The sequence below is a fragment of the Dipodomys spectabilis genome, unplaced genomic scaffold (assembly GCF_019054845.1).
Source record: "Dipodomys spectabilis isolate Male_0828 unplaced genomic scaffold, ASM1905484v1 ptg000002l, whole genome shotgun sequence".
Classification (NCBI taxonomy): Eukaryota; Metazoa; Chordata; class Mammalia; order Rodentia; family Heteromyidae; genus Dipodomys; species Dipodomys spectabilis.
Window position 1 is genome coordinate 15585110 of NW_024870679.1, and position 12495 is coordinate 15597604.

General features: G+C 48.4%; 1 protein-coding gene across 1 annotated transcript in view; it reads left to right on the top strand.

Moving 5' to 3' along the window:
* Positions 1-296: 296 nt before the first annotated feature.
* The window catches only part of Bcar3 (BCAR3 adaptor protein, NSP family member), a 115781-nt gene continuing 103582 nt past the window's right edge, over positions 297-12495 (top strand). Inside the window, exons 1-2 of the mRNA XM_042684610.1 lie at positions 297-362; positions 8650-8977. Coding sequence (XP_042540544.1) covers positions 8661-8977 — 317 coding nt within the window. The 5' untranslated portion in view covers positions 297-362; positions 8650-8660. The remainder of the gene's footprint in view (positions 363-8649; positions 8978-12495) is intronic.

Here is a 12495-nt window from a genome sequence, read left to right on the forward strand (position 1 = left end):
TCGCGGGGGATCGGCCGGGCCGCGCGAATCCGCTCGCCGGGGTGGAGCCGCCGGGCGGCGGATGACCAACCAGCTGGGGGCCGAGCGCGCGCCGTCCGCCAGAGCCGCGCCTGCAGCTGCGGGACGGGGAGCGGGCCGGAGCCAGAGCCGGAGCCGGGGCTGGGGCTGAAGCGCAGTCCCCGACCGAGCCGGAGCCCAGACCCGAGCCAGACGGAGCCACAGCCGCCGCGAGCGCCCGGGGCGCGCGCCTTCCAGCCATGAGCCGCCCCGGCGCCGGGGGCAGCGGCGGTGCGGGCCGGGCGGCGCGGATCGCGGGGCGGCTGTGAGCCGGGACTGGGACCGAGACCGGAGCGCGCGGGGAGGTGAGTCCGCGCCGGGCGCCGCTCCTCCGGACCCTCGCCCGCACTCCGCCCGTGAGAACGGCTGGGAAGTTTGTCGGAGAAAAGTTGGGCTCTGGGGACGGTGGACCCCGTGCGGGAGACTGGGGTGGAGCGGCCGGGGTGGGGACCCCGCGCGCGCCCTCCGGATCCCCGGACACCCGGAGATGGGGCGGGCGAGGTGGGAACCCCGCGCGCGCCCGCCCTCCCTCCGCACGCCGGGACGCCGGGCCCCGGGACGCGGCGCCGGCGGGAGGCGCCCTGCGCTCCGGAGGCGAGCGTTTTCCCGGGCTGGGGCTCGCCGGCCCTCCCCCTCGGCTCCGTCCGGGTACCCCACGCCGGCAAGGGCCGGGGCCCCGCGAGGCCCGGGGGAGGCTTTTCTCTACGATCGCGTGGGAAGTTGGCAAAGCTGACCGCGTCTCCCCTCCGCCTTTGTGGGGAAGGAATGCGCAGGGGGGAGGGGAGGGGGTTGCGGGGGGGTCGGTGAACACTACGGGAAGGGGGTTCCCGGGTCGGGGACCCAGGTTGGGGTTGGCCGGACAGCTCTGGTGTTTGGTGGTGACCCGCTTGGAGCAAGGGGCCAGGGGGTTGGGGGCCCGCTTGCCCAACCTGGCGTCTGTCTTTGCTGTGAAGCCTTTATTTAGTCAGACGGAAAGTAGAGCCGAGCATCCCGAGGCTCTTTTAAACCTTGACTTTTATCTCTCAAGGCCACACAGACCTCTCCACACAGAGTACACCGACCACGAGGTCAGCTGGGAGTGGGTCATCCCTCTGGGGAGCAGGGGAGGAGGTTTAGGGGAGCAGGGTGGGGTGCAGAGGGGCTTGTCCCTCCATGCCCCCCCCCCCACACCCGGTGTCCCGGGAGGCACACTGAGTCTTGCTGCCAGTCGCACCAAATCCTAACTTCTCCTACACTGCTGGTGAGATGCCTGACATTTCCAAGATGATTAACCAAAATCGCAATCTCCTATTCATATAGGAAAACAAACACCAAAAACCCTGGTGAACCATGCTAACTTGGTCCTGCAGAACCCTGTGTGGGGTTGCTTGCTTGCAATACAATCCGTGGAAGCATTCTTCATATTTCAATCATTTGGCTAGACTTCATAAGTTTACTTCAAAAATAAAGAGATAGTCTTAGTTTCTAAACCAAGAAAAACTTCACTGGCAGTGGATAAGCTCACTGTGTTTGTGGGGCTGTTCTGACCCATCTCCCAGTCTGACTCTGCAGAGAAGATGGAAGAGTAACAGATGCAAACTGTTCATTCTCTGTCGTGGTCATACGAAGAGTTTCAAGTATGATAGAACATTCTTGGGGTCTCTATGAGTTTACCTTGGAAATATCCCATTTCAGAATTAACAGAAAAAAATCAAACAAGTGAGCCGTTTCTCTCTGCCTCAACTTGCTTAGTTGTTTTGATCTATCCGTGTAAGCAAGTGTGTTGGGCCCTCCTTACCAACATTTCAAAGCGCAGCTGCTGACCAGATTTAGGGAGGCTGCTTGCCCACTGGAGTTTTGTCAGGCTTTTTCTTGGCCTTGGCATCCACACCAATATCATACTTAGAGCAAGAGTCTTTAACCTTTATGTGTATGTGAAGATCAGGCCTTGGGCTTTGTCAGCAAAGAGAGGTCAAGTCTGATGGGCAAAGTCTCACCGGTGTGTTTCTTTCAAAGCCTGCGTGTATTTTACTTGGCGTGTCCTGTGTCCACAGCTGGGCCGTGTCTTGTCAGCTTGGTGTGTTCACACCTGTTAATGCTACAGTTGACTTTGTGATCTCCCACTGTAGAAGGGCTACAGTGAGCAAACAAGACAGACTCGGTCCTGCCCTGCTCATGGGAGGTGCCCTGTTTATTAAATGTTTCATAGACACGACTGAATTTTCACAATAATATGAAGTAAGTCTTGTTACACACTTTACAGAAGAGAATCTGTCAGTAAAGTAACGTGTCTCACGTTAGTAAAGGAGGCAACATAGAGGGATGGAGTGTTGAATAGCTGGTAGCTGACTCCAAGGCTTAGGGTTTTGTTTATTGTTGTTGTTTTGTTGGTCATGGGCTTGAACTCCGGGCCTGGGCGTTGTCCCTGAGCACTTTTGCTCAAGGAAGGCTAGCACCCTACCACTTAGAGCCACAGCCCCACTTCTGGTTTTCTGGTGGTTAATTAGAGATGAGTCTCACATACTTTCCTGCCTGGGCTGGCTTTGAACCTTGATCTTCAGATTTCAGCTTCCTAAGGAGCTAGGATTATAGGTGTGAGCCACCAGTGCTGAGCAAATATACAGTTTTGATATCATCAAAGGAAACATCTCTATAGTGGAGAAAACATGAGAGCCAGAAGCTAGAATCTCTTTCCTTTCCTTTCCTTGCCTTTCCTGTCCTGTCCTTACCTTTCCCTCCCTCCCTCTCTCTTTCTCTCTCTCTTTCTCTCTTTCTTTCTTTCTTTCGTCAGTCATGGGTGAACTCTGAGCATGGCCGTTGTCCTTCAGCTCTTCGGCTCAAGGCTAGCACTTTACCACTTGAGCCACAGTGCCACTTGGTTTTCTGGTAGTTTATTGAACAGTCTCACGGACTTTCCTGCCTGGGCTGGGTTTGAATCGCATCCTCAGCTATCAACCTCCTGAGAAGCTGAGATTACAGGCGTGAGCCTCCAGTGCTCGGCTTCTACCTTGCCTTTCTTACAGATTGTTCCTACCTCAGGGCCTTTGCATTTGCTGGAATGCAATCCTTCCTCTGCCTGGATGGTGCTCCCTTCTGATCTTTTCCTGACTTGTTTCTCCTTTTTTTTTTAACAAGTCACGTGTCATTGTTATCCCTTCTGAAGGGCTTTCCAGGTTGCCCTAATGTCATGTCACCCTTCACCCCAGCCGAATGTTCTGTCACTTCATCCAGCCTATGCTTCAGAGCATTTACAGCTTGGCTGTTACTTGGCTTAGTTTCTTGTTCATGTTGTTTGGACTCTCCCACGACAGTGTAGCTGTGGGAGAGCAGAACGTTATCTAGCTTATAGCCTTAGCCCTAGTACACAGAAAGCCCTCAGAGAAAATGTTTCAAGTGCATGAACATTTATTCTCCCCAAATGGAAACATGGACCGGGAACCACCCACAACTTATGGCCACTTCCTCCAGAGTTTTCCTGAACAAGATGACAAGAGGGACCACTTCTGTCTTGTTTGCTGCTGTCTTCCATATCTAGCCCAGGGCCAGCCACATAGAGCTGGTTCCACAACTGTGTGCTGAATCAACACGTGATTGGCTGCTTCGACTGACAGAAGGATATTCCTCCTGTCATTTAGTTGTCTCTATTTAAGGAGAGTCAGTGGTCCAGTGCTTCTCAGCCCCCGTTCCACTTTGGACAATACCCTGGTGCCAGCTGGTGCCCTATCTGCAGACATTCTGATTTCATTGCTCTGGGTGGTGGTTTGGGTGGCAAGATTTGAAAAGTTTCTCATGGCATGCTTCCATGTAGCCAAGTTGAGAACAGCCATTTTGTATTTTCAGAACTCTTCCCCCCCCCTTTGGTTCTAATAGGCTTATAGCATCCATGGTGATCATAAGAGTAAAAAGTGGGGGCTGGGAAGGTGGCTCAGTGGTAGAGTGCTTGCCTCGCATGCATGAGGCCCTGGGTTCCTCAGCACCACATAAACAGAAAAAGCTGGAAGTGGCGCTGTGGCTCAAGTGGTAGAGTGTTAGCCTTGAGCTAAAGAGCTGAGGGACAGTGCCCAGACCCAGAGTTTAAGCCCCACAACTGGCAAAAAATAAAAATAAAAAGTAAAGAGAGAGAGAATATTATTTATGGGTTTTATATGATTACTGATAATTTAAGAGATACTCTCAGATCTCTTATCACCTTGGATAATAAAAGCTCTTGGATCTCCTCTGGTTTCAGTTTCCCTTTGTGTTGATGACTTAAAAGTCTACATTTGCCTTTGCTCCTACCCATACCTACCAGTATCTAATCTCCTCCTAGTCCAGCCTGTCCCTTGGTACCTCACACCCAGGAGCCCCAGTAATAAGCTGGGTGCTCCCCTCCTTCTGCCCACCCCCCACTAGCTGGCATGATAACAGCATGATGTCATCCTCTTAGGTCTGTGGCTCTCCTCCAAGGCAGAGGGCTTGAGCTGCCAGTGTATCTTCCCTCTGCCCTTCCTTTCCCCGCCCGGGGCACTGCCCTAGCTCAGCATTCTTCATCACTTCTTGATAGGTGACCGTAATGTATGAGCGTGGTGGCTTCTTGTTCTCCGGCGGTATAGAAATAAAACCGGGAACCATGAGCGTAGTTATAGTAAGGTAGCGAAGATTTTATTTAGCAAGGAGAAAAAGTAGAGGCCACTCAGGAGAGCCAGCAGAGGAACCCAGAAACCAGTTGGTTGTCTGTTTTCAGGTCTCTGGGCTGTTGTTTTATGTTACCCCTTACCTGCTCCCCATCTTTTTCTCCTCCCTTTGGGCAGTTTGTCAGATTGTGATCGGCTTGTCTAAACCAGGCAAGACCCTCCCCTGGGCAGTAGCCAGGAGATGGTGGGTGGCCCGGGACATTGTGACATTCCCTTTTCTCTTTTCCCTCCATTGCATCCTCTTGCCTGCCCTCCTTGCTCCCCTTTCTGGTGCCTGCTTTATTCTGTCCCTCTCTTCCAGGTCTTCCTTAGCATTTACAGTCAAGTTCAAACACTTCGGCAGAACCATCAAGAAAGACCTCATGAGCTTCTCCCCAGCTCTGGGTCTTCCAGGAAATGCTTTTCAATTTCATGAGGTTTGTCGTGTGCTTGGTCTGTGGAGGCATTTCATGTCTTCGTGCTTCTGGGGCCATGGCATCTTCTTGAAAGGCTTTTCCCTGCAAGCTTCAGCTTCTCAAAATTTTTGCCTCCGTTTGGGCGCTAGTAATTCACACCTATAATCCCAGAGACTCAGGAGGCTGAGATATGATGATTGCAGTTCAAAACCAGCTGACTTTGAACTGGGATCCTCAGATCGCAGCCTCTTGAGTGGCTAGGATTACTGGAGTGAGCCACCTCAACTCAGCTCTCCTAGACACTTTATCTCCAATTAACTATCAAGAAAGCCAGAACTGAAGGTGTGGCTCTAGAGATAGAGCACCGTCCCTAACTGGGAAAAAACTGAAGGAGAATACAACTCCCTGAGCTCAAGCTCCCCCCCCACTTTTTCTTCTTTATGGTTCCCCTTTGTGAGATCCTCTTGGAGTCTTTTGTCAAAATTAATGATAGTTTTGGGTTTGTTTGTTTTTTTCCTCCCACCAGGAGGGTTGCTATGACTGATTTCTAGTCTCTGTCTCTTGTTAAGAGTTCATAGCTAGGGGTCTGGATGTTATCTTTGTTTCTTTATGTGTTGTATGTGGAGTAAGTCCTTAAATGTTTGTGGAATTAAAGATAGGAAAGGTTTTTGTGACTAGAGAGTAAACTGTGTGTATTAACTGTGGCAAGGGCACTAGAGAACATTGTAGCTCAGTCTTCAAGTTTAAATCGATCTTGGATGTACAGAGGAAATAGGTTATCAAAGACACTGGGACTAGGGAAGGCTTTGCTCTTCATACTCTCTGGGAAATAGAGTGTGAGGGGTGGAGCAGGGAGCCAGTGGCATCCCCTGAGGTCCCAAGCCTGTCTGTGAAGCTGATACATGCTGACAGCTTAAACAGAGACACTTTACAGTTGTGTGTGTGTGTGTGATCTTAGTTGGTTTACGTCACTGGGGGTCAGGTGGAATGGGGCTTGGGAGTTTGGTTTCTCTTTTTAATAACAATGATTACCATTGAGTGAGTGCTGATTGTGTGCCAGGTACTGGGCAGAACTAGGAGGGGTCCTCACCCAGACTTCCAGCCCTATTGTTCCCCACCCCTGTGAGCCAGGCCTTCTGTGAGGTCCCAGTTGGACACGAAACAGATAAGCTTCAAAATTACCAGGCCTGGAAAAGAACAGAGGACCTGTCAGGAGGAGATTCCTTGAGTAAGGGGTCATCCTATCAAACTTCCCAGCACTTATGAGCTCTCTACTGCATGGACAAGTAGTAAAATAGGTGTGGCCTTTTGTGCACGAGGAAGTTTGTGTCCTGTGAACATTATACTGTCTTTATCCCAGTACCGCTTCAGTTAGAGGTGGTCTTAAAGCCTCAAGTCTCCAGTTACTTCTCTCCTTCCCTCCCTCCCCTCCCCCTTCTCTCTTCCTTCCTTCCTTCCTTCCTTCCTTCCTTCCTTCCTTCCTTCCTTCCTTCCTTCCTCCCTCCCTCCCTCCCTCCCTCTCTCTCTCCCTCCTTCCCTCCCTTTCTGTCTGTCTCTGTCTCTTTCTATGTCTCCCTCCCTCCCTCCCTCCTTCCCTCCCTCCCTCTCTCTCTCTTTCTCTTTCTCTCTCCCTTCCTTCCTTCCTTTCTTGTACTAATACTGGGGCTTTAACCCAGAGCCTGTGCTCTGTCCTTGAGTTTTTTTTTATTCAAGATTGGTACTCCTTGAGCTCCACCTCCACCTCCAGCTTTGTTTTGGTGGTTAATTGGCAATAAGAGTCTCTCAGACTTTGCTGTCAGGTTAGCTTTGAACTGAGACCCTCAGATCTAAGTCTCCTGAGTAGCTAGGATTATATAGGTATAAGCCACCAGCACCTGGCTTCCAGTTCCTTTCTATGAAGTGATTTTTTTTTTGGTCTGGGCCTGGGCAGTGTCCCTCAGCTCTTCAGCTCAAGGTGTGCCTCTACCAGTTGAGCCACAGCACCATTTCTGGTTTTCTGGTTGTTTATTGGAAATGACTCTTACGGAGTTTCCTGGCCAGGCTGGCTTTGAACCATCATCTTCAAATCTCAGCCTCCTGAGTAGCTAGGATTACAGGCATGAGCCACTGACACCCAGCCTATGAAGTGATTTTTGCTCAGAGCACTTCCCTGACCAATGCTGCAGAAGGCTGGTGAGAGCAATGGAGGCAGCTGGGCGGGAGCAAGGGCTCTCCTGAGCCCTAAGGGAAGGCCATGCACCAGGCTCAGCTGTCGGGCAGTGATGCGCTGACCACAATCTGATATCCTAGGTGGGCGTGGGACGGCTTCCGGGCCTTATGTCTGCAGAAGATTGTCCTTATTCTTCTGTTTCCTTTCCTCTATGTGTGGGTTTTGAAAGAGATTGGTGTAATTTGATGTAGTTTAGAACTGAAGTTTGTTTGGGAGCAATGGGAGGCCTTGGTTTTGCTCAAGGAGACCTTTTCTACTCCCCATACTTGGGAGTGTTTGTTCCTCTTTTCCCAGCTACTTCAGCTCCATCCCCTTTGCTTTGCTGCCTCCCGTTCCTTTTTTCTTCTTCCCTGATGTTACAGACAGCCATGGGCATTGATTGCTTAACCTTGCTGGTGGTAGGCGGATTCCTGACCCCTCTGGGGCTATTGGACATTGGACAAGGGGTTGTCACCCTAGTGGCTTTCTTCTGCAGCTGAGCCCACTGATACTGGAAGAATAGCTCACCTCTGACCCCTGACCCTGGCCTGTCTTCATTCATTAGAGTACATTGATTTATACATAAGCATCAGGTCTTTGCCAGAAAAGCTCAGTTCCATCACTCTTAAGTATTTCCAACTGGTACTGGAGATGTTGGAGCAGCTGAAGAATTCCAGCCATCTCTGCCTGTTCTTATCCTTTGCAAAGTGGTGAAGACATGTGCACTACTCAACCACTTATAACATTTTTCTGGGATGTTAATGAATGAAGCAGTGAATTATTTCCTTCCTTTTTTTGTTAGTCATGATTTTCTTATGCGTATATCTATTTATTTAGTGCCAGTCCTGGGGCTTGAACTCAGTGCCTGGGTACTGTCCCTTAACCTCTTCAAAGATAGTCCTCTACTATTTGAGCCAGAGCTCCACTTCGGGCTTTTTGCTGGTTAATTGGAGATAAGAGTCTCATGGACATTCTTGCCTGGGCTAGCTTTCAACCATGATCCTCAGATCTCAGCCTCCTGAGTAGTTAGGATTACAGGTGAACTACCCACACCTGGCTTAGTCAAGCTTTTCTGTCCATGGACTGGCTCTCATGTGCCTCTCCACAACTCCGGGATGTGTTTGTTGCCCTTACGCTTTCACTGTCAATTGGGTGAATTTTTTTCTGCTTATGTGGTGCTGAGGAATCGAACCCAGGGCCTCATGCATGCAAGCCAAGCACTCTACCACTGAGCCACCTTCCCAGCTTGAAAATTTTCTTTAATTATGTGGCATTATTTCTGTTTCCTCTTGGCAAGGAGGAAGTCTGTTCTCACAGGAGTATCTTACCTTTGTCCTTCATTCTTTTCTTCCCTTAGCATTGAGAATCATGGCTGCCGGAAAGTTCGCAAGCCTTCCCCGAAACATGCCAATGAATCACCAGTTTCCCTTGGCCTCATCCATGGACCTTCTGAGCAGCAAGGCCCCTCCCGCTGAGCATCGCACAGATGCCTATCAAGACGTGTCTCTACATGGCACCCTTCCACGGAAGAAGAAGGGCCCGCCCCCCATCAGGTCGTGTGATAACGCCAGCCACATGGGCACTCTGCCCCACACCAAATCCCCACGCCAGAGCTCGCCTCTCACCCAGGATGTCATCCCAGAAAACCCGCTCCACGACTGGAAAGGCGAGACTTTCACCTTCAGGTAACTTCTGTCCTTTCACACGTGCAGTCAATAGGTCTTGAAAAAGCGGTTTTGGTAGGAAGAAGGTCAGATTTGTACAAAGTTGAGCAAAATACTTTTCAGTCGTGGGGAGCCTATCTTTAGCAGTGATCAAATGCATGCACTGGGCTGTTTTGTCTACATTTCCTACTTTCCCTCCTGGGGTATTGTTTTGAAGTAAATCTCATTTACAGATGAACTTGTTTTCAGTGTAAATGTTTTGGTTTGTGCCTTTCAAAGCTAAAGAGTCTTATTTTAAAACTACATATAAGTCTGGCACTGGTAGCTCAAGCTTTAATCTTAGCTACTCAGGAAGCTGAGGGCTGAGAATTGTGATTCAAAGCCAACCTGGGCAGACAAATCTGTGAGACATTTATCTCTGATTAGCCAGTGAAAAAGCTGGAAGTAGTGGCCTGGCTTAAGTGGCAGGGTACCAGTTATGTGCCCTGAATTCAAGCAAAACAAAATACAACTACATAGATTCACAACCTGAAAAATTATTCCATTTATAAAAATGAATCATTGCTTTTTTTAAAAAGTCTTCCTATTATTATTATTATGCATTTGTACAAAGAGGTTACTATTCCATAAGTCAGGTTGTGAGTATAATGCTTCTTGATCAATGTCATCAATATCTAATATTGGAGAATATTTTGAAATCTAACTTCTATAGCATAAAGTACCTTATAAGGAAACACTAAAAAGAATTTATGGCATGAGATTTTTGAACTACATTTACTTAATGCAATAAGAAGTGTCAGAACCCATATCTCATATATTTAGTTGTACATATGTTAAATGTGTAGATAGATGCCCTATTAGGTCAGCTTCATAACAGTACAAGAGAAGAACTGGTGGCTGCCAGCAGACCTGGTATCAGGAAATAAACCTTCCAGTTGTAAATGCTGCTTCTCTGGGTTTGTAATGGCCAGGCTGTGATTGGTTTCTGCTTGTTAGAGCTAGTTTAGGAATTGCACTCCTTTTCCGGTTGGAGAAGTTTAGCAACCTATGATGCTGCTAGATAAAAATGCCCAGCCTGCTAGCAAAGGAAGCCACTTTGATCTTAGCTCATTTTTTGGCTCAATATCTAGATATTGATCATTTACATTAGTTATAATTTATTGATTTATGTGTGTGTGTGTGTGTGTGTCTGTCTGTCCTTTTCTTTTTTTTATTGGTAGTGGTGTAGTTTGTGTTATTCATTAAGGCAAGATTTGTGTAGAGGTGTCCACTTCTCTTAGCTGCTGCTTCTTCTTTTTTTTTTTTTTGCCAATCTTGGGGCTTGAACTCAAGACCTGGGCATTCTCTCTGAGCCTTTTTGCTCAAAGTTAGTGCTCTACCACTGAGCCACAGCTCTACTTTGGCTAGCTAATTGGAGATAAGAGTCTCATAGATTTCCTTGCCTGGGCTAGCTTTGAACCACAATCCTCAGATCTCAGCCTCTTGCATAGCTAGGATTATAGGAATGAGCCACTGGTGCCTAGCTTGATTTTTATAGGCCCTAGGATTTCATGAGGTGATAAATACCAATTTCTCTGAGTATTTAAAGACTGGTTGGATACAGAAGACATTCTCTCTCTCTATCTCTCTCTCTCTCCCTCTCCCTCTCATTGGTCGTGGGGCCTGAACTCTGGGCCTGGGCACTGTCCCTTCAGCTGAAGACTAGCACCCTACCACTTGAGCCACAGCGCTACTTCCAGCCTTTTCTGCTTATGTGGTGCTGAGGAATCGAACCCAGGGCCTCATGCATGCAAGGCAAGCACTCTACCACTGAGCCACCTTTCCAGCCCTTGCCTTTTCTCTTTTATAGGGTGGGGAAAATGTGTGAACTAACAGAGTACAGTGTCTTTCCAGAACTTTGGTTCCAGTTACAGATCACAATACCAAAAACAAGTAAATAAGGGCTGGGAAGGTGGCTCAGTGGTGGAGTGCTTGCCTGGCATGCATGAGGCCCTGGGTTCCATTCCTCAGCATCACATAAGCAGAAAAAGCCGCAAATGGTGCTGTGGCTCAAGTGGTAGAGTGATAGCCTTGAGCTGAAGATTAGGGACAGTGCCCAGGCCCAGAGTTCAAGCCCCACAACCAAAAAAACAAAAAACAAAAAAAAACCCAAGTAAATAAAAAAAGTAAATAAGACAATGGCATATTATAGTAAACGCTATAGAAGAAATAGATTGGTATGCTGGAGATTTATTAGACATAGGGCTGTGGTGTTTGTGTTTGATGAAGTGGGCAGGTCTTTGAGGAGATGATAATTTAAGGGTAAGACTTGCATAATGAAAGAAGGTACCCATGATCCTTGTAGGCGGTTTCAGGCCTAGGAAAATGGAATGCAAAGAACTGGAGATGGGGTCAAGTTCAGCATGTTTGAAACCCCAAAAGAAAGCTGATGGGGCCTGGCTGAGTACAGAGCAAGTTGAGAGGAGAACAGGACAGATGTGAGTGGAATTTGTTCCAGTTTCATAATTGTAGTAGTGTAAGAAGAAAGGAAGGTAAGGCTCAGGTATGCTGTAGGCCCTGGACCTGCCCTGAAAAAGCCACATGGGTGACTTCCTAGCTCAGAATGAGGAGGAAGCCTGCCAATGACTGCCAATGACTTAGGCAAATATGAGGTGCCCAGTTGTGTGCAGTTTCGTGAATATGGTCTGACTGGGCAAAGATGCCAAAGGTAAGCAGCAGAGCCAACTTTGGCCTGCCAGCCTACCCAGTATGGAGTCACAACTCACTGCTGGCTTACTGTGGACCTGGTTTTTTTTGTTGTCGTTGTTTTATCAGCTTGAACTCTTCATTGAGCTAGGTATCTGCTATGTACCAGACACAGACAGTTCTCAGCGCATGCCTTGAAGCTGTGAGGCCTTGCCTGGCTCCATGCCAGCTCTCACAAGGAGAAAACTGGCCAGAGGGAGGAGGCTGTGGAGGAGTTGGTAATGGAGTCGACCTCCCTTCTTGAGGACGCTCTTCAGTAAACACCCAAGGTCCAGCTACCAGCCTGCCAGAAGTTCAAAGCTTTTTTGATTTGAAAACTAACCTGGACAGAGGTCAGATCTCTGTAAAAGATCTTATCAGAGGGTGGACACAAGACCTGAGTTTGAAGTCCAGGCTTTCAGAAGACTTAACAGGAACTGCTAGTTTAAGATTTGTTTACCAGTCAGAGCTAGGTTAACACAAATTCACAATTCCTCCCCCCTTCACCCCCCACATCCAACTTAAAGTACCTTATGGTTTAAAATGAGTATAGGAAGTAACAAATACATTCCCTTCAAATATTTGCTGAGTGAGAAGATTGAAGGTTGTGGGTCAAAGGATCATAAAATTTGACCCTCTTCGTATTATTATTAACATAACTGCTTCCTCAACATGTTTTTAACGTTTTCCTAATGCCAACAGCCAGCCAGGTATGGCAGTTCCTAGTTATAAAGTACAGCTACCAGAAAGGTCGATATCTGGAGGATTGTGGTTCAAGGCCAGCCTAGGCAAAAAAAAACAACCCTCCTAATTCA